At 36.6% G+C, this 27,508-nt stretch overlaps 1 protein-coding gene across 1 annotated transcript; it reads right to left on the reverse strand.

Annotated features, from left to right (window-relative positions):
- Positions 1–763: 763 nt before the first annotated feature.
- On the reverse strand, positions 764–5,754 carry LOC144448103 (uncharacterized). The gene is made up of 5 exons (XM_078138257.1): positions 5,673–5,754; positions 5,414–5,565; positions 4,738–4,928; positions 1,125–1,219; positions 764–984 (listed from the first exon to the last, which is right to left on the reverse strand). Exons 1-5 carry the CDS (start codon positions 5,752–5,754, stop codon positions 764–766), a joined length of 741 nt encoding a protein of 246 aa, XP_077994383.1.
- Positions 5,755–27,508: the final 21,754 nt, after the last annotated feature.

Here is a 27,508-nt window from a genome sequence, read left to right on the forward strand (position 1 = left end):
AAATGAATAACAATTAAAAACATTTGAAGATATGAGACAAAAAGAATATCTCAAGGGACTGGTGCCTTCAAATAATGACAGTTCTTGATTGATCAACAACTTCGGAATTTTTGTGTGTACTGTCAGCGGTACTAATAGCCAACCATCAGCGGTATACAAGTGCACTTCACTGTACCACTGCATACAGTACATCCACTGCTGGTACATCGTTTGTAATATACTGAGGAAGGCTGGGTCACTTAAAAAGATATACCGACGTAGAACCTAGAAGAGTAACAATGAATTTACACCGTAGTACAATGTAGTTTGATGCTCATGGGAAATTTGCGTGTGTATGCAGAATATCTCATTCGAACAAATCATACAGACAGCGTTTGGGTCATCAGGTTGGGACAAAAAGTGTATGTGTTACAACAATAACATTTAATCAGGCTGAGCTTTATTTGATATTAGCTTTATTCATATCAATGTTAAATCACCAGTACCAATGGCGCATAGCTAGACTTTAACATCTATCTGTATTGCTTGTTGATGACTGCTTATGAGAACTACGAATATCGCTTTGGGAAAAATCAAATGAACTACACAAAGAGGACTTTGTAATTAAGTTTAAATACATTTAGAAATGATGGAAGACTTTCACACAGAGTAAAGAAACGCAACAACTTATCCATAGATGTCCACTCACTGTTAGGACGATTTCAACGCGTTGCTCAAATCTACAGTACTAGTCTCTACGACATCATTTGCGACATAATACATTTTACGGCTCCATTTCACAAACTGGCCGCATAGTGGTAAGATCACAGTCCATATCTTTCCATTTACCAGCTTTATCCTTTGCCATAATAACACAATTCTGAACCTTGTCGTCAATACTTGGTTCATTGGTATTCCATGGGTTAGCGATATTAATGGCGGACAGGTCAAGGATGGAGCCATCCAACCACTTGAATATTCCCTCCGTTCCACTGTCCGTTAAACCTAACGAAGAACACCAATAAACCACAGTCACGTAAGAAAATCATAAATCGAACAGAGTGTCTGCAAGCTATACATGGCCGAACTCACGATCAACTCCGTTCTGTTAGTAGAAACTATGGATTGAATAAACATATGCTTACCAAGCCATACATTGACACTTTCACCGACTACAAACTTGTCATAGATGAACGCATTTTCCTCGGGGCTGTCAATTTTGAGAAAGTAATTCTTGCCGCTAGGATGCAGAGAAAAACAGAAGTAAGATTTCTTAACTGTTCATACCCTCTATTAAACATGTAAAACTAGTATTTTCAATGGTGGCAAAGTGTGTATAACGTAGTCGTGTTATAGTACTGTCACTGGTATAAGATTGGTAATATAATGCTGTAACATCTAGTGACGGGGAGATGTATTTGAATCTTTGAAAGGAAAAGAAGCACTGATTACGTACGATCAATGATACTGATATTGAATATTATTCCGTCAGGTAAAATTTACAATTATGTTCAATTCGATATTCATTCAGTTATATGTCCTCTTTTCTACGTAAACAACCGAACACATTTGTATTTGTTATTACTAATATACAACTTACGTTTGATCACAAATGGCACTAGCATCATCAAAATTGCTCCCCTTCGCATAGAAATAGTAGCAATGGCCGTTGAATTGTACCCATCCTGCAAAACAGTTTATGTAGCAAATTACTACCAAATCCGAATGACTAAAGTGTTTCAATTGGGCGACACGGTAATTTGACGTCGCACACTCAAAAACTTCTATACATACATACATACATACATACATACATACATACATACATACATACATACATACAGACAGACAGACAGACAGACAGACAGACATTTGTTACAAATTACATAAAACAAAAGATAAAAGCCTCACGGTGTGAAACTAGCGTAGGAAAAAGCTTCATAGGGTGATATAAAATGATACATTTGATCTCACTTTGACCACAAATCCACAGCACAGTCGGATGAAGTAAACAAGATTCAAACACAGAAGTGTTTATTTGTGTTCACTGTCAGATACAATATCACACTTCATGTGCATGTGTGCTCTCAATGCCTGTATATCGTTTGTGTAAACTAAAACATCGTGTGAGATGGCAAAGACAAAAACCGCCTAATTCAAACTGTTCAGATTTTCTGATTTTGTAGTAGAAATAAATAAATTACTCAAATCTTCAGTGTTGTTTACCCAGTACAGTATATACATTATGTAACAGAGGCAAGATGACAGATATGTAATGTATAGTATACATATTTCTCGTGATCTTTATTTGTATGTATGTATGTATGTATGTATGTATGTATGTATGTATGTATGTATGTATGTATGTATGTGTGTGTATATGTATGTATGTATGTATGTATGTATGTATGTATGTATGTATGTATGTATGTATGTATTTGACATCGTAGATGTTAACTTGTCGTTGCTGTTCATGTTGAGGGGTAATATGATCATTGATAGGAATGAATGACGTGTAACACACAACTATTTCAAGTGATGCTTACGGGGCTGAATTTCTAGGTAGTTTTAGACAGCTTTCTAGTTTCTCATAACATTTCGAGATTGTGCCAAAAACTGGATTGTTTACTACTGCGACTGTAGTTAGGACAAAGACATCGTCAATCCAAGAACGGAGGGTAAGATTAAACAGACGAATATATTGACGTTTAGACATCACATTGTACGACGAAGATGATAGTGATTGTAAAAATAGCTTACCGTAAGGACAAATCGAATTTGGTAGCGGCCCTACAGGACGAGAGACAAACATATGAATGAGATAAGGTTATATAGTGTGTACATAAGAGATGTAATTCAATCTGACATAATGAGTTACATGTTTGTATGTACAGTGTCAACGATTCAAATTAATTTACGTGACACACAAGAAGTAATATTCTGGTCAATGAAGATTTACATGGTTCCATTTGTTAACAACTTTCTTTTCAATTATAATAATGTAATACCCAACCGAAATCAGAATTTAGTAACCTCGGCATGTGGCATGTGCGATGTATTAGAGTAGAGGGCGTTTATGTTTTTTGTAGATTTAAAAAAAATCAAACATGTTTAGGCCAAATAAAATGACATACAAATATGGAGGGGGGAAGGGGTGGTTATATAATGGCTCAAATCCCCATCCCCACATAACCGGACATGAGTAAAATGTAGGCTATTGGATTGTCTCGGCTAGTGACGTTTTGTGTAGCGATGTCACCTATCTCACGGAATAACTATTCTTAGACTATTCAATGGCTTAGGACACATACATGAGAACCAGTATTTCAACTTCTTGCAAATGCTAAAATTACCTCTAGAGTTCACAGATATGCTTATACGATATATTAAACTTACCCAGTTCACATATATAGTTGTACAATTTATTACAGCTCACATCGTCCCAGTAGAAATCTGTGTCGTACGACAATGCTGTAAAGAAACACGACACAGCGGATTTCAAAATACCGCTCAGCAGCTCAGTTTGATACTACCACGCAGAAACCAATGAGAAACTACACATGCTACACTTTGAGATAGCAAGATTGAATGAATGCAGGTTCTTGCAACATTTTGTCTAATTTAAATCAACTGATGTGTCACTATGAAGACATCAAATACCAACGTCAAAACATTGGCGTCGGCGTGTCTGCATGTTGTTGCAGTATGTTCGTTTAAATGGATTATTTCATTCAGACTAAATGTAGCTGCAATTAATTACGATCTTGCTATTAAAGTCAATGTAGCACGTGCATTTCCCTATTGATTTCTGCGTGGTTGTATCAAACAGAGCCACTCAACGGTATTTTGAAATCGGCCGTATATTATTCATGCATGAGACAGGTTGAATAAAAAAATATGCAATTCATACTGTGGCCGTTCTACGTCGACGTTCAACGCGTATCTATGTCACGACAGCGTGTGTCTACGTCATTGGTTCTGCTGTGTTCGAAAAATATGAGTCGAGGTTCAACATTTCCATTATTACCCCCTATTTTTCTTTGGTGCTACTGGCACTTGTATAATTACATTATTCCCCATATTTTCTTCATTCAACTGGAAAAAACTGATGACCTAAGGGTTTCGACTAGCGACTCGTAGTGACAAAGCCCCTTTGGTCACTCGTATTTCCTTTGCATGAACGAAGACAAATATTAGGGATTAATATCCAAGTATCAACAAGTAACGCACTTTCAATCACATTTCACCAGGTTGTGCAGTTAAAAATATCTAGTATCATTTATCATTTAAAATGCAACCAATATACGACATGTGCTAGCAAGCAGACAGTCAAACAGACAAACACAACAATGGACAGACAGAGAACATGCGATGAAATTGCCGATTGATTGATTGATTGATTGATTGATCGATCGATTGATTGAGAAAAGGCCTCCCTGACAACTATACAGACTGCATACAATCATAGGCCTTCCATCTATACACATCCACCCACCCATCCATCCATCCATCCACCCATCCATCCATCCATCCACCCACCCATTCGATTCATTCATCCATATCCACCCGTCCATCTGTCCATCCATCCATCCATCCATCCATCCATCCATCCATCCTTCCATCCATCCATCCAACCGACAGGCCAGCCGACCCACCAGTCAGTCGGCCATCTATCCCTGTCGTGTAGTAATTATCGCACCACTCAACAAGAGGATACTAAACAGAAAATATGAACTAATTGAAATTGATAAAGTATACTTTCCAACACAATCATAGTCTGATGCTGAGGTGTCGTCATCGGGCTCTCCTTCAGGGAAATAACTGTATGATTCAATACCAAATACAGTACCGTCCAAAAACTCATAGGTACCCTCTGTGTTTCTTTCATTCAAACCGAAATACCAACTGTTTTTTGATCCGAGTTTTAGGGCTTGCTTTGTCAAGAATTGCTACACGGAGAGAACATATGAAGGTCAAAACATAGAAATGAGAAATATTGAGAAATTCAGTGCAAAATAATAAGTTTGAACTGAGGTTATAGCTTGGTTATATTTGGTTTCCATATTTTCATGTACAAGAAAATGGCATAGCTCGTTTCAATTTACCATTCACAAGCCACTTAAGCTATGCGCCACCAGCAGACATCAAATGCACACGCCCGTGTGTCTGCATCTAGTTGCAATACCATAAAATGGTTTGTTTAATGATAATCAAAATGTAGCAAGAAATTGCAACCGTGTTATCTTTAGAGAATATTTGGCTGCTTATTGATTTCTGAATGATTGTATCAAACAGTCGATGGACGGGATCTTGAAACTGGATGTATATATGTAACCACGCTGGCATCTGTTTGCCAAAAGTACCAAATGTAAGAAATAGTGATATACTAACAGTTAGCATTTTGCAATTTTCATATATTTAAATCATACAAAACCTGTGTCTGACCATCTTCAATATTTGCTAGCATTCCACCTCTCATGCTGCAATCAAACGAAGCGTCTTCCCACTTTACGCCTGCAGTCGTATCAACAAGCACGTAACACTTTCCGTTGTGACTGACACCGTCCCCTGCACATGGTATACCACCTACAGAATAATAATAATGAACCCCTGATCACGACGTGTTCGGTGATGTAGATACAGATACACAACTGATACAGATACACAACTGACACCTACACCCAAGCTCTTACGCAGCGCTACCTTAGTAAAAATGTCAACCTCCACAACTTCCGGTCCAACTTGGAAAGGTAGCGCTGCATTCAGTGTGGCCATATTGGATTTTGTCGTAAAACCATAGCATTCAAATACTAACGATAAACATCGTAATTAACGGTAGATTTGTTCATAATAAACAATACAAACGTGAATTACCGTAGTCTTCCTGTTCAGTGAAATACATAATCGTAATTTAACAGATTGTATTTCAGAATTGAGCCAGTGTATTTTATCAATAAATTAATTATTATTAACACCATGAATGTTTTATGTTAAATATGCCTTTCAAAAAAGTAGCTAATGTGACGTAAATGAAAGAGAAAAATGGCCGTCATCGAAGGCAGCGGTGTATATCACCGATATGTAGGAGCTTGACCTACACCCTGTCCACGGGGTATATCACCTCATCAGTAATCATACTTTGTTTCATCAACTATTTTTGGATTTATGTAGAGTCAGGCACTCAACTGAGACCACTTTGTACACATGGCATGTCACATACTGGACAACCATAGTTTAATAATCCGATCATGAAATCTCCCTGAATATATATATTATTAATGCACAACTGAAACCACCCTGTCAAATGCTGCAATTATGTATAGTAATGTAAAATACAATCAACAAAACGTGATTACAAAACAATAAATAAATAAATAAAGATCGCAAAAGATCACTGTGACATGTGAACAAACTTCATGATAAATTGTCAACGAGTTACAACAAATACTACTATTAACATCATTTCAATGTTTCACTTACCATCATTTTTCAAATGACAAATATACTTCCTCTCACTGGTACAGCCCAAGTCATTCCACAGATACCCCCATGACATTTTCATTTCTGAAAAGGAATATTGACAAAACCTCATGAAGCACGAGCGCAAGTGTGGCAAACTCGGATATTTGTACTAGTGCTTTCAGTGTTGCATGCGGCCGTACTTTCACGAGCGTAGGAATGAAAATACACCAGAAAACACTTAAAACACGAATATATCCCTCTATGCCCATACTAGTACTCACACGGCATGAGATGTGTTATTACATATGTTTATCAGAAACAGTAAATTTCCATAAACGTATGCTCGGCCTTTCATTTTGAGATCATTTGCATGAAGTGCAATACTGTTTTTGGGTATTGCACTGCAATGCAAATACCACCAGTATGCATGCGCACCAGTGCAAGTAACCTCTGGTACATATGTAATAATGGTAGTTATCTGAAAATGATATCATATTCGGAGAGGTAAAGATTTGTGTCCATGACAAGCAGGTATTACATTTTACAGAACATGATTGACAAATTTAAACGACTCATTTGTGATGTTTGTAGTACGTGAACGTGAGGTTAGACTTGCTGAGTGTTAAGAAATATGAGTGAGCCAAACCTTTTCGTTTTATGTCCAAATCACACATGTGTAAGTGTTTCTACCATATTCGTCGTGGCTTACCACTTGCTCATTACTTTTTGGATTATTTTCTTATATATGCTAAAATGTAATGACGATACGGTAACATTCCATGGCAGTTCAATTGTATGACGTGGATATCGTTTAATTATTTAAGATATCAAATCTACGTTACGGATACCGATGCTTTAAGCGTTAAGTGTTATTCGCTGAGAGTGCAGCAGAACAGTTGCCGTATCTTTCCGTCGCAATAAACTATATATGCCAATAAAAAGTTACATGTATTGAAATTGTAAACGTTGCGCTTACATACTACGATTAATGATACATCAAATGAATTTCAAATGGTGCCCTTCCAACCTAAAATCAACAATATTTGCTTTCTGGTATTTGCGGTTTCATTGACTTTTATAACTAAGTAATCTCCTACGAACTATTGGCTATAACAAACTGACAATGGTTGTGTTCATGTCTTACCTACACAGTCAGAATTTCCTGTTGAGTCATAGGGTTGTCCAGCTTTGAAATTATTAGTATTTTCCAATGGTGTTTGATCCTTGTCAGCAAATAAGAATGTGCCCTCTTTTCCAATATCGCTCAAACCAATCCAAAAGTCGCCATAGCCGTAGAACTGAATGTTATACTCCACAAAGTTCTATATTTAAATGAAGAGTTTGGATAGATTTTATTTTCAAGTACAAGCTCTCATTTGAAAACAATATCACCAAAACTCGTTTACTTTGCATGGCAGTTTGCTATTCGTATTAGCCGAGTGATAGAGTGATTTATATTTAGAATAGCGGACGCTAAATTTCCTCTGCATTGACACCCGTACCCAGGCAAAAATTCCGAATCAGGTCATTAACATGCCGAACAATGTGACTAATTTACATTTAGAAAATTAATGTATTCATACAAACTTCTCATGCGAAACAGGACCTTTCGCATAATGCATTTGAATTTATTGTTACAATAAGGTAACCTTAACTCTTACAATTCCTAAGTGCTGATGTTCTTTGTATACATCTGCGGTACTGTGTGTTCGTCTTGTGTACGTTGTGTACATCTGATGTACGTTATGTAAGTCTGATGTACGTTGTGTACGTCTGCTATACTCTGTGTATATCTTCTGATATTTCTTGTTTACCTTACCTTCAATTCTTCGTCATAGGGAGTAACCAAATGGCCACCCTCTATCACGCACTGTTGCTGGGCTTCCATCCATGATAAAGGAGTCGTTTTGAATATTAAACAATTATCAGCCATCTGTTTACCATTGCCATATGCACAGGTTTGATCCTTAGGCAGTGCTGTAGATGAGATATACATGTAATGTGACATGTTATTAAGCCAATAATGTCAATTAAACCTAGGGGTACAGGTGTAGGCTCATTTACATAGTTCATTTTGTGCTCCTTGGGAGTTGAGCAAATATAAAGTTTGTCCTTAAATAGTAAAACTTTCAACTGTCAAAAGAGGTTCATCAGAACATATTTTGTTTGACGTGAAATTAGCTATTAGACAGAAAATAAAACTGTTATTGTTTTATATAATTTAATATATGGTAGATTACTCGAGAGGATGATATGGCTTTTTTTTAGATATAATTTTACTCTAATCAATAAAGTCATCCGTCCGTAATACGTAATCTTTCTAATAGCAAATTTCAATTTCATTCCAACCTGGCACAAAGGTGACTAGTCATACAGGATATATGTAAATTTGAGCGTATGGAGGCGCTGTTCAGGGTTAATAAGAAATGTTTATTGGATAACCAAAACACCGTCCAGAATATGTGCACTGCAAGATGATGGAAGTCGCCAGAGATCATGAAAAACACTACCATACCATGAGTATAACGAAATACCTATAGTCATTTAATTGCTTACGTCAACAATAAAAGCAAAGATGACAACCTTAGGGGCGAGATCAATATTTCAATTTGACAAAAAACTAAATTCTTATACCCAGGCTTCAGAATCCTCCATCTAACTAAATCGACCAACATTTTTCTGACGCCAAATCAATTTGAAATCCGTGTCGTATGTAACTATGAATACAAAGCCAGCGGTGAGGAAAAATGGTTCTTTAGTTAATATTTCTGTATTTTAGTGCAATGCACTTACTATGGTGAAAATGCTTCCGTCTTTGAATTTGATGATATTTTGTAGAGAAATATTATATTTAGAGGTACAAAACGGATTCCCCATTAAAAGTAAATTGATTGTGTAGATGAGAACGTAAATGACTCAACCCTACTCAACTATACTACGGTATATAGCATAGTGATGCAACTATATATTACTACATCACAGAAATTAATCTTCTGTCTTTTGGTCGACAATTTGAACAAATCGACCAGTCGTGGAATGAATCATTTTTGAGTAAAGAGAATGAAACATGAACAGAAAATTCTAAGTTTACATGTTTCTAAACAAACAAGCGGATAACAGAATTGAGGAAATGAGGTGACGTTTTTCATTCATTCACATGTTTCTGCAGTAAAGTACGGTATATTGAAAGAATATATTTATAAATATCTGGCTGGCATTGTATTATTTGGATCAGGATCAACTTTGTCTGAAGGTGGGGAATACTCTGCTTCCTGTACTAACCTTTCCCAGTTGTAAATATCGAGTTCCTCAGAGTACCGCCACAAATCGGTCCGTCATCTCCGATACAGTAGTCATTACATTGATCCGGCACTATTTCCTTTCCGTGTCGACCGTATGTATTACCACAGTAACATTTCCGTCCACCTTGTAGGCCTGCATAGAAGAAGCCGGCTGACAGACACCTTTGGATGCATTTTTCACGCGTCACTTCAGTTGCAGGTAGATCGCTTGGTTGATAAACCAAATCACGACTTGTTGAGACGTCAATGTAACAACCCTTATAGTCGCCCGCATCGACATCTGGAAAACACATAGTAGGGAACTGAAGGACTAAGTAATCAATCTCCTGTTTTATCAAACTGCTTCATTTATTTTTTCAACATGGAAAAGACGGGATGGGGATGAGAACCCCAAATTTTCAGACGGAATGTGCGGCCGAAGCTCAAAATATTTACCCTTGTATAATGAATGTTTCGGGACAAAGTTACCCCTTTCGGCGGCGTATGCCAAGACATATCTTTCTATGAAAGTATCCACGGAAACGAGGGGGGGGGGGGTTCAGAGATAAAATAACTCCTACCAACCCTCTATATCTTCCGGAATCTAGATTTATTTCCTATGCAAATTAGCTCATATCGTTCATATTAATTTGGTTTAGAATTCGTTGCTTCCGTCTATTCACAGTTAAGTAACGTCGACATCTTGTTAACAATATACTTGGTTTGGCGATGGATAATGTTTACAAGAAGAACCGAGCAACGTTAAACCATGCATTGCGTCAATGTCATATTCATATAAATATTAGCCCCTTTAATTAAATGTATGCATAACATAATTATTACAATATAGTACCTACGACACAGGGCTGTTGGTTGCAGGTTACATTTTCTGTTTCGTCACCAGTACATGCATCAAGAGTACAGGTACGTGTTCGTACTGTCCAACCTGCTCCACAGTCAGCTGAGCAGGGTGACCATTCACTCCAAGGACCCCAGCCAGAGTCGTCTATCCCTTGTACAGCTAAAGAACCGGGATAGTATAACAACAAAAATAACGACACATGAAAGGAAACGTTGCCTGGCGCGACAAGAATCTTATGAAGATAGCTTCTTTAATCATCTGACGCAAACATGGCTACACTTTATTTGCTCCAATAAGGAGCTACTACTATCAGTTGAACCATAGACGTTGGAGCGCTCGTCTATGGTTAAATGTACAAGGACATCAAATGATGGTACCTAAGGCCAAAAAAATATATATCTGGTTCTGGTCAGCGTGCGCGTGTCAGCGTGCGCGTGCCCTGAATACCCTCGCGTCGATCCTTTTTCCCCCGATAATTTTTGCTTTCCCGTTCCTTATTTATTCCCGATATCAGGAGAACAAGCAGCTGAAATCTACCCTACATGCCAAGACTGCTTAAATACAAAGTCTAAACTGCTTCGAAGAAAAAGGAAGTTTTTCAAGAGATAAATATGATAGAACAGTGTATGTAAAGTGTCAAAAAAAATGTGTATTTACTAATTTGCCAAAAAAAAAAAAATAGGAAAAAAAAAAGAATTCGCGTCGTCGCACCACTTTAGAAAGTTTACCCTGACCAGAACCAGATTTTTTTTGGCCTAACGTTGGCTCTTTCATTCTAATATTTTTTAGACAGTCACTTGACTAAAATGTAACAATTGTACTTCAATTTTTGTCATGCCGGACGATAACATGTCGAAATATTGATAAATATTGATAGATTTTTTTCAAGCCAGAACATAAAGCATTAAATTTAGCAAGTCTCTGAGATATTTGTCTGGCCAGATGATAAAATGTAGCAATGTTGGTAAGATGTCTGTCGAGCCAGACAACATTTTGTTTCAGGATTCGTGATTTTTCTACAATTAGCTACTCGAAAGCAATATTGTTCATTTACTATCTGCATGCATTCATTGGAAATAGTCATTTTCTTTTAGAGGCGGTCTACGGAAACGACTTTGTCAATTGTTGCACCTTGCGGACGTGACTTCAGACTGGAATCGGGTGATGATATTCTACCTGAAGTCCTGGTATAACCCTGAATTTGACAGTCGAACTGTTATTACACTTAAATTACTGAAAACATTGATATAACAATATTTCAGGATGGGATTTCAAAGTACGGGAACTCTAGACTCGAGGGAAGATCCATTGAATGCATAAGTTGAAAATTTCACTATATCATTGCTAATAGTTGAGCTCAGATACTCTCATCAGAAATAAAGAACTAGATGCTGTGTACGTCTCCAATTCTATGTTAAATAGACCTATGAAGTTTACATCACAATTAATTTCCCAACCCAGTAATTCATCCGCCTGAATAAAAACCTTCAAATATAAAATGTAAAGAATTCCTTTCTTTTTGATACTGTTCTTGAGATGAGTTATTTTTAACAATGACAAACTCCAAAACGAACACACACACACACACACACACACACACACACACACACATATATATATATATATATATATATATATATATATATATATATATATATATATATATATATATATATATACATACATACATACATACATACATACATACATACATACATACATACATACATACGGAGAGAATACTAGTGATTACAGCAACCGAAATTATATTGGTTAAGTGTGGACTGATTCAGATTTTGCGCTACATATCTCTAGTATCCAATATCGAAATTTATCTACATTATCCATTTTCAATTTATGGAATGATATATTATAATAGTATAAAAACAAAATACACCATATCACAAATCACAATCATCTTTTCAAAAGACTTGCTTTATACTGTACATTTGTTGATATCATATACAGATGATAAATTTCAACTTGATAAAATTTGATCTAAATGAAACTCTTCCTTTACTATTGGCGAAAGATTTCTAAACGTCATCATACCGCCTAATTCATACCATAATCATGCATGTAACATAATATAAAGATGACCACATTATCAATATTTTAAACTTTAGAGTCGTCTACATTGCGGTTGAAAGCAAATATTCAAAAACGAGTTTTAAACATTAGTGTCTACATTGTCGCTGAAAGGAAATATTTGAAAACGAGTTTTAAACTTTAGAGTCATCTCCATTATGGTTGAAAGGAAATATTTGAAAACGAGTTTTAAACTTTAGAGACATCTACATTATGGTTGAAAGGAAATATTTGAAAACGAGTTTTAATCTTTAGAGTCTACATTGTGGTTGAAAGGAAATATTTGAAAACAAGTTAGATCCACACTAATGAATTCATAAATATCAAAGGTAGTTGTAGTATACTAGACACGGCATTGTCAAGTGACCGGAGTCTGCTTTGTAGCATCGGCACAATCGAGGGCGTCCAGCCCGCTGGGTGTCCGGCCTGCGCTCGTCCTTCATCTTTTGTTCGGCAACTTTTGGAGCTCAGACCCGAGGTCTTATTACAAGACTAAGTTAGCTATATCAGTGCATGATCAATAACTGATTGAACATTATTGACTGCAAAACGCACATCGAAACAAAATTGTCTAAAATACAACAATCAACTGATTTTGTAGGACACAGGGTAAGAATAGAGTACGCGTACGCTGAAATGACAGATATTGCGCTTAAATGTAGAAGAATTGAAAAATAAATATGAATATATAAATAAACAACATTGAACGTTTTCACCGAGAGCCATTTAGTGGAAAATTTTGGTAGCAAACGGATGTTACATGTCTGTATTTGATCTGCTAAAATGCGAATCTCATACCAATATACGAATATTGCGATATATATATTTGGAGTCTGAGAATTAAAGTAGCATACAGAACAATGCACAATGTAAGGATATGACTAGACCTCTAAAGAAAAAATCCTAAACTATCTTACTAACAACTATTTTACTAACACTGGTACATTATATGTTATCGTCTGGCTCAACATATATCTTACCAAAACTGCTACATATCGTCTGGATCAAACAAATATCTTACCGAAAGTGCTACATTTCGTCTGGATCAACACAAATATCTTATCAAAAGTGCTACATTTCGTCTGGATCAACAAAATTCTTACAGCGCTATATTTTATCTTCCGGTTCAACAAAATGCTTACCAAACTTGCTACATTGTACTTACATGCCAGTGATGCCACGACCAGAATAACCGAGACGAGTATAGGACGTTCCATCTTGCAGTACATAGTCGAGAATACCGGCAAAGTGAGAGTGGGTGACGTATACCGTCTCGTTTTATTCAACGGAACCATTTAGTCGTCATTTGTATCTTTAAAATAATGTGCACTTTAAAATAACATTGAGGACGTCACGCATAGATCAAAAGAGCCGCCATGTCACGGATCGTTTAACCTGATGCTTGAGAGTACAATAGTGTCAAAATATGTCATTTTAGGCAAGCTGTGAGTCTAAGATGTGCGTATTTTATAACTGAGGTCTCCACCTCTGTAATTTACTCTAAAAACAATAGACAAAGACTACCTCTTACTGCCTACAGAGTGATGACGTCAGGGTTTGAAAAGACTTTCATTATTTGAACACTTACATTCTACAAAGCATTTTAAGTGGTGGTGAACGGTTGCATTAAATGTCGTTTTATTTTTATAAAAACAGGTTGGAATATATGATATCATTAAAGTCTCTGTTGTTTAAAAAATTGTTTTCACGACCATGATATGATATCATGCTATTCCTCTAACAGAATTAATGTGAAGTTACAATAGTACAAGGCTTGCGATTTGCTATAACGATAATGAGGAATAAAACTAGTTTTCCGAAATCTATGTAAACACATTGTGTTATATAATGCAGCAAATCATTGGGAAATGTAAAAGAAAAAGTTAAACCGTTTTCATCTAAAAGCCTGAAACAATGGCCAGCCAGCGAGCGAGCGAGAGAGAGAGAGAGAGAGAGAGAGAGAGAGAGAGAGAGAGAGAGAGAGAGAGAGAGAGAGAGAGAGAGAGAGAGAGAGAGAGAGAGAGAGAGAGATAGAATGAGAGAGAGAGAGAGAGAGAGAGAGAGAGAGAGGGGGGAGGGAAGGAGCGATGGGAGAGGGAGAGAGAGAAAGAGCGAGAGAGAATTTCTAATTAAATAGTAAATGATGATGTCAGGCATATTAATAGAGATATACTCATATTATTATATTTTATTACATCATGACACTGGTTGGGGGCGTGAATGAGTGTGCTCTGCAACATACTGGTAAGTAGCCCTATAGACACTTTCGGCAACACTTTTGGATATCAAATCTAACGGTGAATTACTCTTCACATTAGCATGATTAGCTCGTTAGAATAACATTTCAAAGCTTTTAGGCATCACGTTAAAATGATTTCGACTACAACGAGGCTGATGGACAAGAATTGTGTAAGAATCGTATAATCCAAGTTTTTTTCGTGTTTTTTTAGAATGTGGATTACAATATTTTAAAACATAAAACCGCGATAAATGATATTTTGGTATAATATTAATGTCGATGGCATTGCATGCCTTTGATGGCACTTTAGATTCTTGTCAGTACAGAGTCGACATTTTTGTATATATGTATATCACATTATTAATGTTATCGGACCGTTTAAGTGCTACCTTAAAACCCAAGGAATATAGTGTCCTTCGCATTCAAAATTTCACAATTTTTCTACATACCACCAATATAGGTTAATGTAAGAGTTCTTTCACATAACGCCCATACAATTTTTGCCACATACTTATAGTTTGTTTCTCTTACCTCCGATCCCATACACTTTTGCCCACATGCCTCCCTTATAACGTGTTCCGTATATACACACCTCCAATGTAATGTATGCCATTTAACTCCCATACAATTTGTTCAAACACCACCAATATACTTTGCTTCTCATATACCGCTAATATAATGCGTTACACATACCTCCCTTATAATGTGTTCCACGTGCCTAAAATGTAGTATGTTGCACCTAACTCCCTCCCATACAGTTTATTCCACATACCGCCCATACAAAGTGTTCCATATACCTCCATATCATTGTGTACACGGTGTAAATCTGTCAACAATCACGCACATCCATCATTAGCAAACAAATCAATAGCTCGCGTCAACTTCGCGCAATCAACAACAGCAACAAATCAGTATCAGAATCAGAATCAGAAGAAGAAGAAGAAGAAGAAGAAGAAGAAGACGTCCACACATTGGTTTATGCTGCATTACAACTGTCACCAAAAATAACACTTTATTTCATAAATTCTGGTTTAATAAACGTACCCTGTCAAAGTAACACTTCGATACCAATAGAGTTAATGGAAATCACAATACACGACTACCAGGACATCAATATGTACACAATGAAAATGTTAAACTTACACCCCAAATATGATATAACGATAGTATATTTAAATATTTGTGAATTTGCGGCGTCACTCTTTTTGTGGTCAGAAAGTCGCCTGCAACTGAAACTCCACGTGGAGCAAATCGCAAACTTGATTCTCGAGGAATTGACAATGTTTGTCAATCACAGCTATGTTTTCGTCAATTACTGGGGTCTGCTACTGGAAACTGACAACGGTGTTTGGAAAATTTGCTGAGTAAACAAGTATACATTCACAAAAAATATGCACGGGTTCATAGCTAGCTTTCAATTTATCTTAATTCGATCACTTAGGGGGCTCTAAAGCTGTACAAACAGTATAATGAACCACCCAGTTAACAAAGCAATTATCACTGGTTTAATTAGGCAACCTTATATACATATTTCTAAATAACACACCTGTATCGATTGGAGAGTTGTTTGTATTCAAAGATAATGCCAAAGTCTTGCTTTTCCCACATAACTTGAAAATGATATGTCATTGATTATAGCACTAAAACATATACGTTGGAGAGAGACAATGTCTATGATTAACATAGTCTGGAGATGAATAAATAATCATGTAATTTGCACATGTACCCATTAGAATTGTAATATTACCTCTAATTAACATTATTTCACTTATATGGTTCAAAGAATCAACACTTAACAATCCCATCACATCCTATATTTTCCCCTAAATTAAAACATTGTTGAAAGAGCATTATAGGTAATTTATACCTTACTTAGCTCAATTCTGATTGACAAAGTCAATTGCTTACGTCGTATTGTACACTTTAACTCTTATCACTATGGGAAACGGACTATCGGCAAACTTATGTAGACACAGAATAAAACTATTGTTGCATATGGAACATTATTCAAAATGACTGATATCATGTTATGTGAATAGAATTTTAATTAAGATAGTGTAAACACTGAAAAACACAAAAATGTACTCTGGAAGATCATAAAAGTCTGTAAAAATATTCACAGCATATGGCTTCCCATGAACAGCAAAGTCTAAAGCTGGACATGGGGTAGACTGTAGCGCCTCCTGAAAAGTATCGCTGTCAGTGACGCTACCTTACTGTGAGTGTAATTACATCAACATCCATTGACAGTTTATATCAACATATTGCAATAATAGTTTCTAGTTTATGTCTTTGTAAACTTCCCGATAGTCGATCTGCCATCACCCTTAGTTTCTAGCTACTCGTCTCCGTGGCCCTTGTCCATGTAGATGGCACATACGTATCTGTTGCTCGATTCGCAACTACTAGCTTTCCATTGGCCAGTAGTTTTCAGTAGCACTGTACAATCATTTCCCTCTTCAGCATTAGGTTCATTTCTGCCCCAATTTGAGTATTCAGAGTGACACTGTGTATCCTGCCATTTAAACGTGTCCTTATCCACAGCATCAAGACCTAATATGGAAAATTAATATTCGTGCTATGAGGTTTTTGTGATAATGATACAGAATAATCCAACAAGTACACAAACCCGGCACTCAATTATATTCGCACACTGTTAACAAGTACGTGTGCCATGGTATTGATTGGTTGGGTGGTTGACTGATTAGTTGTTTGCCTGACTGATTGACTGACTGACTGAAAACGTGCCTGATTAATTAATTGATTGAGTGATTGATTGATCGATTGACTGATTGATTGATTGATTGATTGATTGATTGGTTAATTAGATGGTTGGTTGGTGCAATTGGTTGGTTAGTTGACTGGGTGAATACATGAACGAATTCATGGCTAATTGGTTGATTGATTGATTGATTGATTATAGAATGAATATATGAACGAATTCATGGCTGATTGATTGATTGATTGATTGGGTGATTGATTGGAAATAAGTGAAATAAGTTCTTCATTATTCACTGATTTAATCGAGGATGCTGAGACAGTTGGCCATAATACAGGTCAAGGTCAAACAAAGATAGAAAGTATTAATAGAACTTACCAATCCAAATATGTGTACCTTCCTTAACGGCAAATTCGTTGAGGAAAAAAGCATTGGTGATACCATTATCTATAGTGACCAATGTCCCTTCACTGAAAATATACATGTAAACTAATGTCAAGAGTACGTCATGGTTTGGGTTGCAGTCAAATGAGGAACGACAGGGAATATGTGTATTCCTTGTACCCATCTTTAAACACTATTGCCCGTGCCATATTATCAACATATACCATTTTCATCAGAAACGTTTGTACATCAATAGTGTGAAGAAATAACCGATTTCATTTTGTGTTTCTGCACATAGTTGCAACTCTGTTTTGACACCCAACAGTATGAAGTTAATACAGGTTCATATACCTACACTGAACATTGCAATACCATTGCAATACCAAGACAAGTACCTTCGCCCCGCATTAGCTTCTAGTGTTAAAACAGTTGCCCATTTACTATAAAACACATTTCACTTGATTTAATCCTATTAACTGCAGAGATCATCACTTCACACAATCGTATATTGCGTCACCATCATCCTCGTTCCTAAGCATTTTAAGTTCAGTGTTAAAGAAATACTTACGCAACGTCACAGTAAGCAGTAGCTTCAGCATATGTAGCAGGTTGGTCTACATAAAGATAACACTGCTCCAAGTACTCTGTCCATCCTGTACAAAGAAATCAGTAACCACAATGAATTATCAGTAATTTGAATGTGTGTAGGAGTGCAAACGTAATGAGCAGAAGAGTCATGATAAATAAATGCAAACCTGACGTTTCGAATAGATATTCTTTCACAAATAAGGCAAGATATAAGTAGGTCATCGCCTGACAATATACATTAATTTTATTTTATGTACGTATATATATGAACGCGAACGCGACACACACACACACTCTCTCTCTCTCTCTCTCTCTCTCTCTCTCTCTCTCTCTCTCTCTCTCTCTCTCTCTCTCTCTCTCTCTCTCTCTCTCCTCATTCAACATCAAAGTATTATCCCGACTTACCAATAGGACACGGGTTATCCTTTTCATGTGCTGGAACAAACAGATCAAATTAAATGACAACATTACTTAAGATATTTATGAACATTAAAATAATAAAATAGAGAATGGCGGTCGGTTTCACTGCCAGTTCTTCAAAACAAATCAAAGAAATTAACAACTAGAGAAAATGTGCAATATGAAAGCTTCTTCCCAGTCCTTTCGAATTAAAGAGAAACTGGATTCGGAGTTCGCAAGATTGTTTTGAAAGAAATCGACTTTTTGTTACATTTTCCAATACAGTTAACACATTGTTCAGCGGCCATATTGGATTCTAAAATGGTTACATTGTGACCGTAACTGTAAAGATTTATACTGTCACCCATGGATTTTTCTTGATTTAATTGAGAAAGGGGTTGAGTTTTTTCGAAGTGGGTAACAATACACGTTTAAGATTTTATGCTAGATACTTTAAGTAGAACAAGATTAACAGATGAATAAACAACGTACAGACTTGACATACTACACCGCCACGTGAATTACAGGAGACTTCTTGCCAGAAGTAATTCTTCTCAAATACCATCACTACATAGATAGATAGATAATTAAGCTTTTAGTTATATGTTCATTAAAACATCTTTTAATGAGACATGTAGTACTTACTGAAACGAAGATTTGATAGAAAGGTAATTATTGATATGGTAAAGATGTGTGTACTTAATTATAATTAATTTTGGTCTGTCTGTCTGTCTGTCTGTCTATCTAGCTGTCTGCCCATTTATAGTGATTGTATTAATAGTAACGGCTATAATCACAAACGCAATATTGTTTTATCACTTTCCAAATTATGATTATGATGGAATGATTGAATCAAGAACGTGACTTACTAGTACAATCATTGTTATCTTCTCCAGGTGGTCCTCCATCGGCATATGCGTTATAGTGTCCCCTTGGTGTGTAATCCATGAATGTATAATTACCCTCCTTGGCAACATCATTCAATCCAAAATACCAGTCCTTATCCGATGCAGTATGAGCCACTTCATGTTTGAGGAACAACTAGAAAATACAATTTTTTACACCAATTACAGGGGATAGCACAGACTTTGGCAAGGTTTTTTCACAACAGTATATTGAATCATGGTAACTATCACATCTCCCACAATGCACCGGTCCGGATATTCAAGATGGCGGGTTTGTGGGTTCCGTATTGGTGAATGCGAGACTTGATTGAGTGAGATTGCTTACAGTTGTGGTTGGTGAATGCAAGACTTACTTGAGTGAGACTGCTTGCAATTGTGGCGGGCACAGCTCTTCTTATCATGCACTGACTGCAAGCTTCAGTCCATCGCCACTCACCCTCCAAAAGCAAATAACACTCAGCATAATTACTGTGGCCCTCATTATTATGGCCACAGACGTCGTCTCCTACAAGAAGTATAACAATAATGTATTCTTTATTTGGATATTTAAAGGGTAACACTCCTTCAGGAAATAAAAGTATTTTCATAAACTTTGGGTTCATTTTTTCATATCACATATAGTTCGCTCGGTTGCCAAGAAACATTAAATGGAAAATCTTGCTTTTTCAGGTGAACACCATTGCATGATGGGTCTTAGCAGACATAATTATTCATTAGATGCATGCTGAATATTCATGATTCCTAAGCGCTTACTTCCTCCAGATAAATAGTCAATGAAGCTATCATCCTAAGGTTAAGTATACATTGTGCCTAGAATTCAATGTGCCTATTTGTTTACGATAATCTTGCAGTTCACAACTAAATGCAATGAGTGCTGTGATTTAACTATAATAAAAGTAACAAACAAATTCATTCACTCTTTCACTCATTCGGTCAGTCAGTCACGCAGTCAGTCTGCCAGTTGGTATGTCAGTAAACCAACCAATCAATCAACCACCTAACCAACCTACCAACCAACCAACCAACCAACCAACCAACCAACAAACAAACAAAGCAACCCACCCCAACCAACAAACCAATCGCTCGGTTTTTTTTATTCGTTCGTTTCATTCATTCATTCATCCATTCATTTACTCATTCATTCATTCGTTCATCCATCCATCCAACAAACTATCAAATCACTCACTCAATCACTCACACTCACACACTCACTCACTCACTCACTCACTCACTCACTCACTCAGTCAGTCAAAGACGATTGAAGTTAAAGATGTTTTACCTGTTACTTCTACTTGACATATATACATATATTCTTTACCACAGTTGGTATCACTCCATTCGTACCCATCATCCACTTCCATAACTAGGAAATGAGAAATACGCGAATATTGTATGTCATACAAACTTCAGGTGGACACATATACTAAAACTGCTTTGTAAACGTTTTTTTTCTCCAAAAACACGTTCACATAACTGAATCAATAAAGTCTGATATTCACCACATGTCTATAGACGAGCATACCCCCCCCCCACCCATTGTCGGGACCGAGGTCTACATGTCCACAACTTCATCCGTAATATCTTACCCAACTGTTCCCGTTTTACTTGTGTGAACGCCCCCCCCCCTTTTTTTATCACAACTGAGAATTACTTCAATACATAGCTTAATAATATGGTCTGATATTACCGCACCTATTCCTATCCCTCACCCTAACCCTAAATGATGAGGCAGTAGTGGGATTTAGAACCGATTGCCAAAATAACTATATATAGCACACTTAGACAATACAATGATCGAACGAGCTAAAATCAATTGTGACTCTTCCCTAGTCCAATTTTCAAAAATATGGCCCATCCCCGAGAACCGATTTGGAAAAAGTTAACCACCCTCTTCATTCCCCTGGCCCTCCCACTTGTAATTACTGAAGGCTCCATAACAGACAGGCAAACAGGCAGACGGAAACACAGACAGAGAGACGAACAGGTAGAGACACATAGATAGAGAGACAGATAGATAGAGAAACGGGTGTACAAATAACCTCTGTGAAGATAAAGGACTGGTTTTTTTTGGGAGGGTCATAATTATTCGTGCAAGTGTTTGAAGAAAGAAAATTTATTATGCAATGATATTTTTGATCACAGATATTCAAATGACATGAGAGAAGATGAGAGGGGCAGTCATTTCTATGCAATGCGTTGGAAAAGGGTGAATTTTTTTTCACTCATTGGGCCTCTGAAAAAATACCGCCCCTAAATATCTCTACTCTAGTAGTAGTAGTTAGTTGCATTTTATGCACCGATATTGTCGTCGGTGGGACTGTTGTGCGCTTTTGGTTCTGACACTTAACCCGACGAGTTTCTGACGCGTACATTGCATTTCAGTGTTTGCTAATGAAAAGACACTCTAGGCCTTATTGATCTATTTATATAGCACGTACCTATGCAATCATCGTCTTCTTTAAGACCTGCTGGCTTTCCTTCTGCAAAATTATGCCAACCTCCAAGATGAGCCTGCGTGTCATCAGTGAACTCAAAACTTCCCTCGCTTTGTATGTCATTCAAGCCCATCCAATAGTTTCCCATTCCAAATTCCATGGTAAAGTACTCGATAAATGCCTGATGTTAAAAATTGTGAAAATCATGCATTCCTCAATTGAGGATCCAAATATGAACAAAGTAAAGATAGCGATGTATGCAACAAAAGTGTTCTTAGCGAATTAAATGTCAGTCAAAAAGTGACATTTTTGGATGAATAAAATGTTTGAATAGCAGAATGCTTAGATTAGTGTATCCGTACTGAAATCGATGTTTCTAATCCACTCCTTAAAAATTCGGTTGGTCGGTTAATTTTTTTTGTAAAGTAATAAAACAGTACATGCAGTAAGTATATGACTAAATGTTGGTGAAATTTTCGATAATCCTACTTTAACGTTAATAGTCTGTATGACTTCGAAACGAAAATTAACGATATTTTTCACTCACATACATGCTGGTCGGGTCGCCATCGTACAATCAGTGACGTTTTTTTTCTAATCCTGCCATAGAGGGGGTATTTTTTTTATTTTACCAGGTTGAAGAAATACAGCCTTGGTCGGTCGGGAGAAACAATGAAGTAAGTACGGCCACCCTTACAATGTTAAGTAAGTCACCGAGGTGCTATTTATCACCGAATCATAAATAAGTTGATGGCAGTAATTAATGTAAGTATACTTTATGCAGAAATACGTCTGACTGGACTTTTCTTTAACACATCAAGCAGTTTGTGCTCACTTGTTGATTATGATCCAAATCGGTCATGAGATCACCACCACCGATGATGCAATCTTGTTCGGCCTCGTACCAGGCTTTCGGTGTCGACAGAAAAACGAAACATTTATCCTCGAGTTGAACGCCTCGACCACCCATACATGGTTTTCGATGGGGTAACTCTGACGGAAAGAAGGATACGTAGCATGGTTAGGAGTATCTTGAACGATTTAGGTATTTTGACCTCAACATTTTTTGAACGTTTTTTTTTGCAAGAGATGGCTGTATAGCAAGTACGTCCCCAACGGTTCCAATGATTGGCAACCATTGACATTTCAGTGTCAAATAGTAATATAAAATACAGCACCCTCGCTTAAATTGGGGGTATCACTGCCTCATAGTACCGTTTCTTAAGAGCTTTGTCCCTTGGTATTCTGTAGAAGTGTAAGTCAGGGATGTGTTTTGTATTGTTCAGACATCAAGGAAAGCAACAACGCTCTTATGATTAACCGAGTAACCTATACCATGTATACTCTAAAGCGCCGCCACAGCAAAATGTTGGAAAGGCCAATTGGGCGCCTTTTTGTGTGAACTAATTTCAAAGATGACAAGGCTCATACCTTGTCCATCACAATCACGTGATTAAAGACTTCTAACGTCAAAATATGTTGGTTTGAATACCTTGTTTGATTAAGATAGCTTAGAATATGATGGCATGCTGTTCATTTATTTTCATGTTTGTTATTTGTTGACGGGATAATTATACATTATACAATTTATATATATGTTCTTCCGTCAGCAAAGGAAAGTATGAGTGATCTAAGGAAACTGGTCACCACGAGTCGCTACACAAGTAGTAACAAATCCTTGAGTCACGAGTATTTTCCGACTGAGTGAAAAAAACATATTGAGGAATTAGTATAATTATACTTCTCCAAGCATTTACGAAAAATCGGAACATTTTGATTCATATTTCGTTGCGGGTACGTTTAGGACGATGTCTAAAAGATCCTCGTATTTTACGACGTTGAATTTCGAGCACCGGATCCGGAGAACCAGTAAGCCGAGGTAGACACGTGTTCTTGTAACATAGAACGTTTAGGGTAAATAATCCATATATTCTGTTCAGAGAAAATAATTTGGCTTGCGATGGCAAAGGCATTGCTGTCACTCACTTCTATAACATACGAAAACACTGCTCTTAGTGTATGTCTATATCTTAGTTTGTTGATAGCTTGTTTTCTGTTGTAGTACCTCGTATTCAAGTATACAATATGGTCGAGGTGTGTCTAAAGTACAAACATTACCAGGTTATAATATTTAAAAAAAACAAAAAAAAAACATTACCAGGTTGCTTACCTATACCCGTATAGTAGAGATCGTTACGATACGCTCCCCCACAGGTCGACGACTCATCTCCAGGGCATAGTTTGTTACATTCTTCGGTTGGCGCTTTACCGTACCTACCATAGTGATGTCCACAAAAACAGTACCTTCCATTCTGTACAGCTGCGAAGAAATATCCATAATGTACACAGTGGCCTACACATAAGGCTGGTGTTAACGTCTCCTTGTCATCAACCGGCATCTTCTGTAAATCACGTACTCGATTGTCGAGGTAGCACCCTAGATACGTATAGTTCATGTACCTTGCTATAACCACTTCATCAATCAACGCTGCAGTAGCTGAAAAATAAAGATAATGAGTTTCATTATTAATTAGTAAAAATGAAAGTCAAAATAACAGATACAATGTATGATAGTAAAATATCAAAAACTCAACCGATGGTAAAGCATTAACACGACATAAGATGAGTCTGATATATAGTTTTATATTATAGTATTCTACTTACTGAAGAGGCTTAACCGTCCCTTGCTATTCTCAGAACCAAAATGTTGTATATATGTTTATAATACAAAAGAAACAATTTGTTTTGATTTCTTTTAAACGTAAAATCTAAATTGATAGAATAATATAGATTACAGATCTTGATAGGTTCTTTAAATTCTTACTTGGACATGGTTCAACATTGCATATTTCAGTTTCTTGAGCTTGACCTCGGCAAGGCCGACCGCCATACACTGCTGGTGGGTTGTCACAGGCACGTGACCGATTGCGAATACCTCCCCCACAGTCAACAGTACAGTTGGCCCATGGTGTCCACGGTCCCCAGTTGCCATCAACTGGGCATCCAACGACACCTAGACACTGCTCAACCTCTATCGCATCGCCTGCGCACAGAAGTCCGCCATTATGGGGTGAAGGATTGTTACATTCTCTACTTCGTTCACGTGATCCATCACACGTGTTGGAACATTCCGACCACGCTGTCCACCCACTCCAGTTACCATCGACTGCAATAACACATTATGATTGGATTAGGTGATATTCAAATAACACCTTATAAGGAAATATTATATAAATTATATATGCACAAAGAATTGAGCTTATAATTACTGTAGTAAATGGCCTTCAAGTCAGATATCGCATTATAGAGGGTACCACACTCCTTTCGAACATGAAACGAATGGTTTCAGCAATTTTCTTTAAAGAAGGCAGGTTTCTTCAAAATTCTTCACTATGATTTTACAAGTTATTAAAACAAATAAAATTCTATTTTTTTAATGATGGGAGTGTCCTTTGAACACATAACTGTATTAGTCTATATTCTTCACGATATCGTTTCAGGGCGTGGTTCACTCATTTATTCTAAATTGATTAAACACACGTTTAGAAAAACACGCACATTTTCTTTTAAATATAGTAGTTCTTACCAAGATGTGTATGCTATAAGTATCGTAGGTGTTTAATTGGGAAGGTTGTATACTAGTTGAAGCGTTCTCTTTAATAATTTCACAATTTTAAACTGAAGAATGATTCATAAAAAAAAGATCACAAACAAGGCGGAGTGTTTCTAAAGTTGTATACGTGCAGCGTAATATACATTATATGTATGATGCAGAAAGCGAGACATTTCCACAATTAAGGCTAGGCATAAAATTATCTAATTGTGGAGTCATGATGGTCGAATGTTTAGAGTGACCGGTTTCGAATCCGCAGGTTGTGGATCTGTTCCACTGTTTTTGTCTCTAAACGGCTAAAGTCCCTGGACCTGATTTGAATCACGACTGTGCCTCAGTTGACCCAGCCGTATATTTTGGGTACCTGGTAGGATTGAGGTTGTAATGTTAATGTTTTAACCGTATACACTAATAGAGGCTGCAAGGAATTGAAGTACAAATGTATAAAGGGCCGTTCATGTGTCATTATAGGTCCCTAACAGGTGTAATAATTGTAAAGCGCTTTGAGTACTATAGTGGAAAGTGCTATTATATAAATCCTAACATTATTATAACACATGATCAGTTAATATATACATGTATTTCGTCAGCTAATTGATAAAAATTGATTTTAGGCTTGGTGTTGTCAAACTGATTAGAACTTACCTATGTATAACGAATCTGTAGAACGTTCTGAAGAGAATGACAATATGATGGTTAGTTATAATACTATAACACTGTTTATTGATCATTTGTCTTTGTACATTCATCTAGCTATCTGTTCAAATGTAACATTAATCATCATAACATTTTATCATAAATCATAAAATTATGCTCAACGCGTTTTAGGTGAAAATGTACATTCAGTAGACATTATTACTTAATAATTTTACTTATTGTAAATAAGCAAAAGTATGAGATTTATATTTGGTATAATCATAATCATTAATTTTATCCTGTATTTCAGCGTACCCTTGCTATTGAAGAGGAAATGAACTTTTTCAAACATATCTCTAAGTAATTCGAGAATAAAAATACTACATGCAGGGCTATCAAGATAATCAGAATTTACAACACCACAAATCGAAACTAATATAAATGAACTTGAACTGAACTTGCACTTGCAACTAGGACCCATTTATTTGACGGCAAATCACTAGTTGCAACATTCATGGTAACTTAATTTGACAGTTAATAACCTACCACCTGTGATATGAATTATCCTATTAATGAATGGACGGGTGGGACCAGATCCAGTCTGTAAAAAATAACAGAATACGAAATTACATCTGTCATAATTTTGTTTTGTAGTTATTCAGGAACTGAATATTATATTACACATTAAGTGTCTCAAGTGCTAATTAATCATATATATCTTCTTGTCTGTCACCCTAATTTATTTGTCTGTCTGTCTGTCTGTCTGTCTGTCTGTCTGATGGTGATATGTACAGGAAAAGCTATGTACTTAAACCTACCGCTTTTCTAGGCACTTTATCCAGTAGCAGTTCTTCGAGAGGGTCTTCAGTCTGAATAAGATGAACATTTTACGAGGGGGAAATATACTCCATTTTTGAA

This window comes from Glandiceps talaboti, chromosome 17 (assembly GCF_964340395.1).
Source record: "Glandiceps talaboti chromosome 17, keGlaTala1.1, whole genome shotgun sequence".
Lineage (NCBI taxonomy): Eukaryota > Metazoa > Hemichordata > Enteropneusta > Spengelidae > Glandiceps > Glandiceps talaboti.

Bases quoted from the DNA above. Each gene is read 5' to 3' on its own strand.
- LOC144448103 (XM_078138257.1), bottom strand. From the start codon at position 5,754: ATGGCCACACTGAATGCAGCGCTACCTTTCCAAGTTGGACCGGAAGTT. The intron at 1,220-4,737 runs GTATACTTTATC...TCTGCATCCTAG, and splicing joins GACTATGATTGTGTTGGAAA to CGGCAAGAATTACTTTCTCA. The intron at 985-1,124 runs GTAAGCATATGT...GTTCTTCGTTAG, and splicing joins AAGTGTCAATGTATGGCTTG to GTTTAACGGACAGTGGAACG.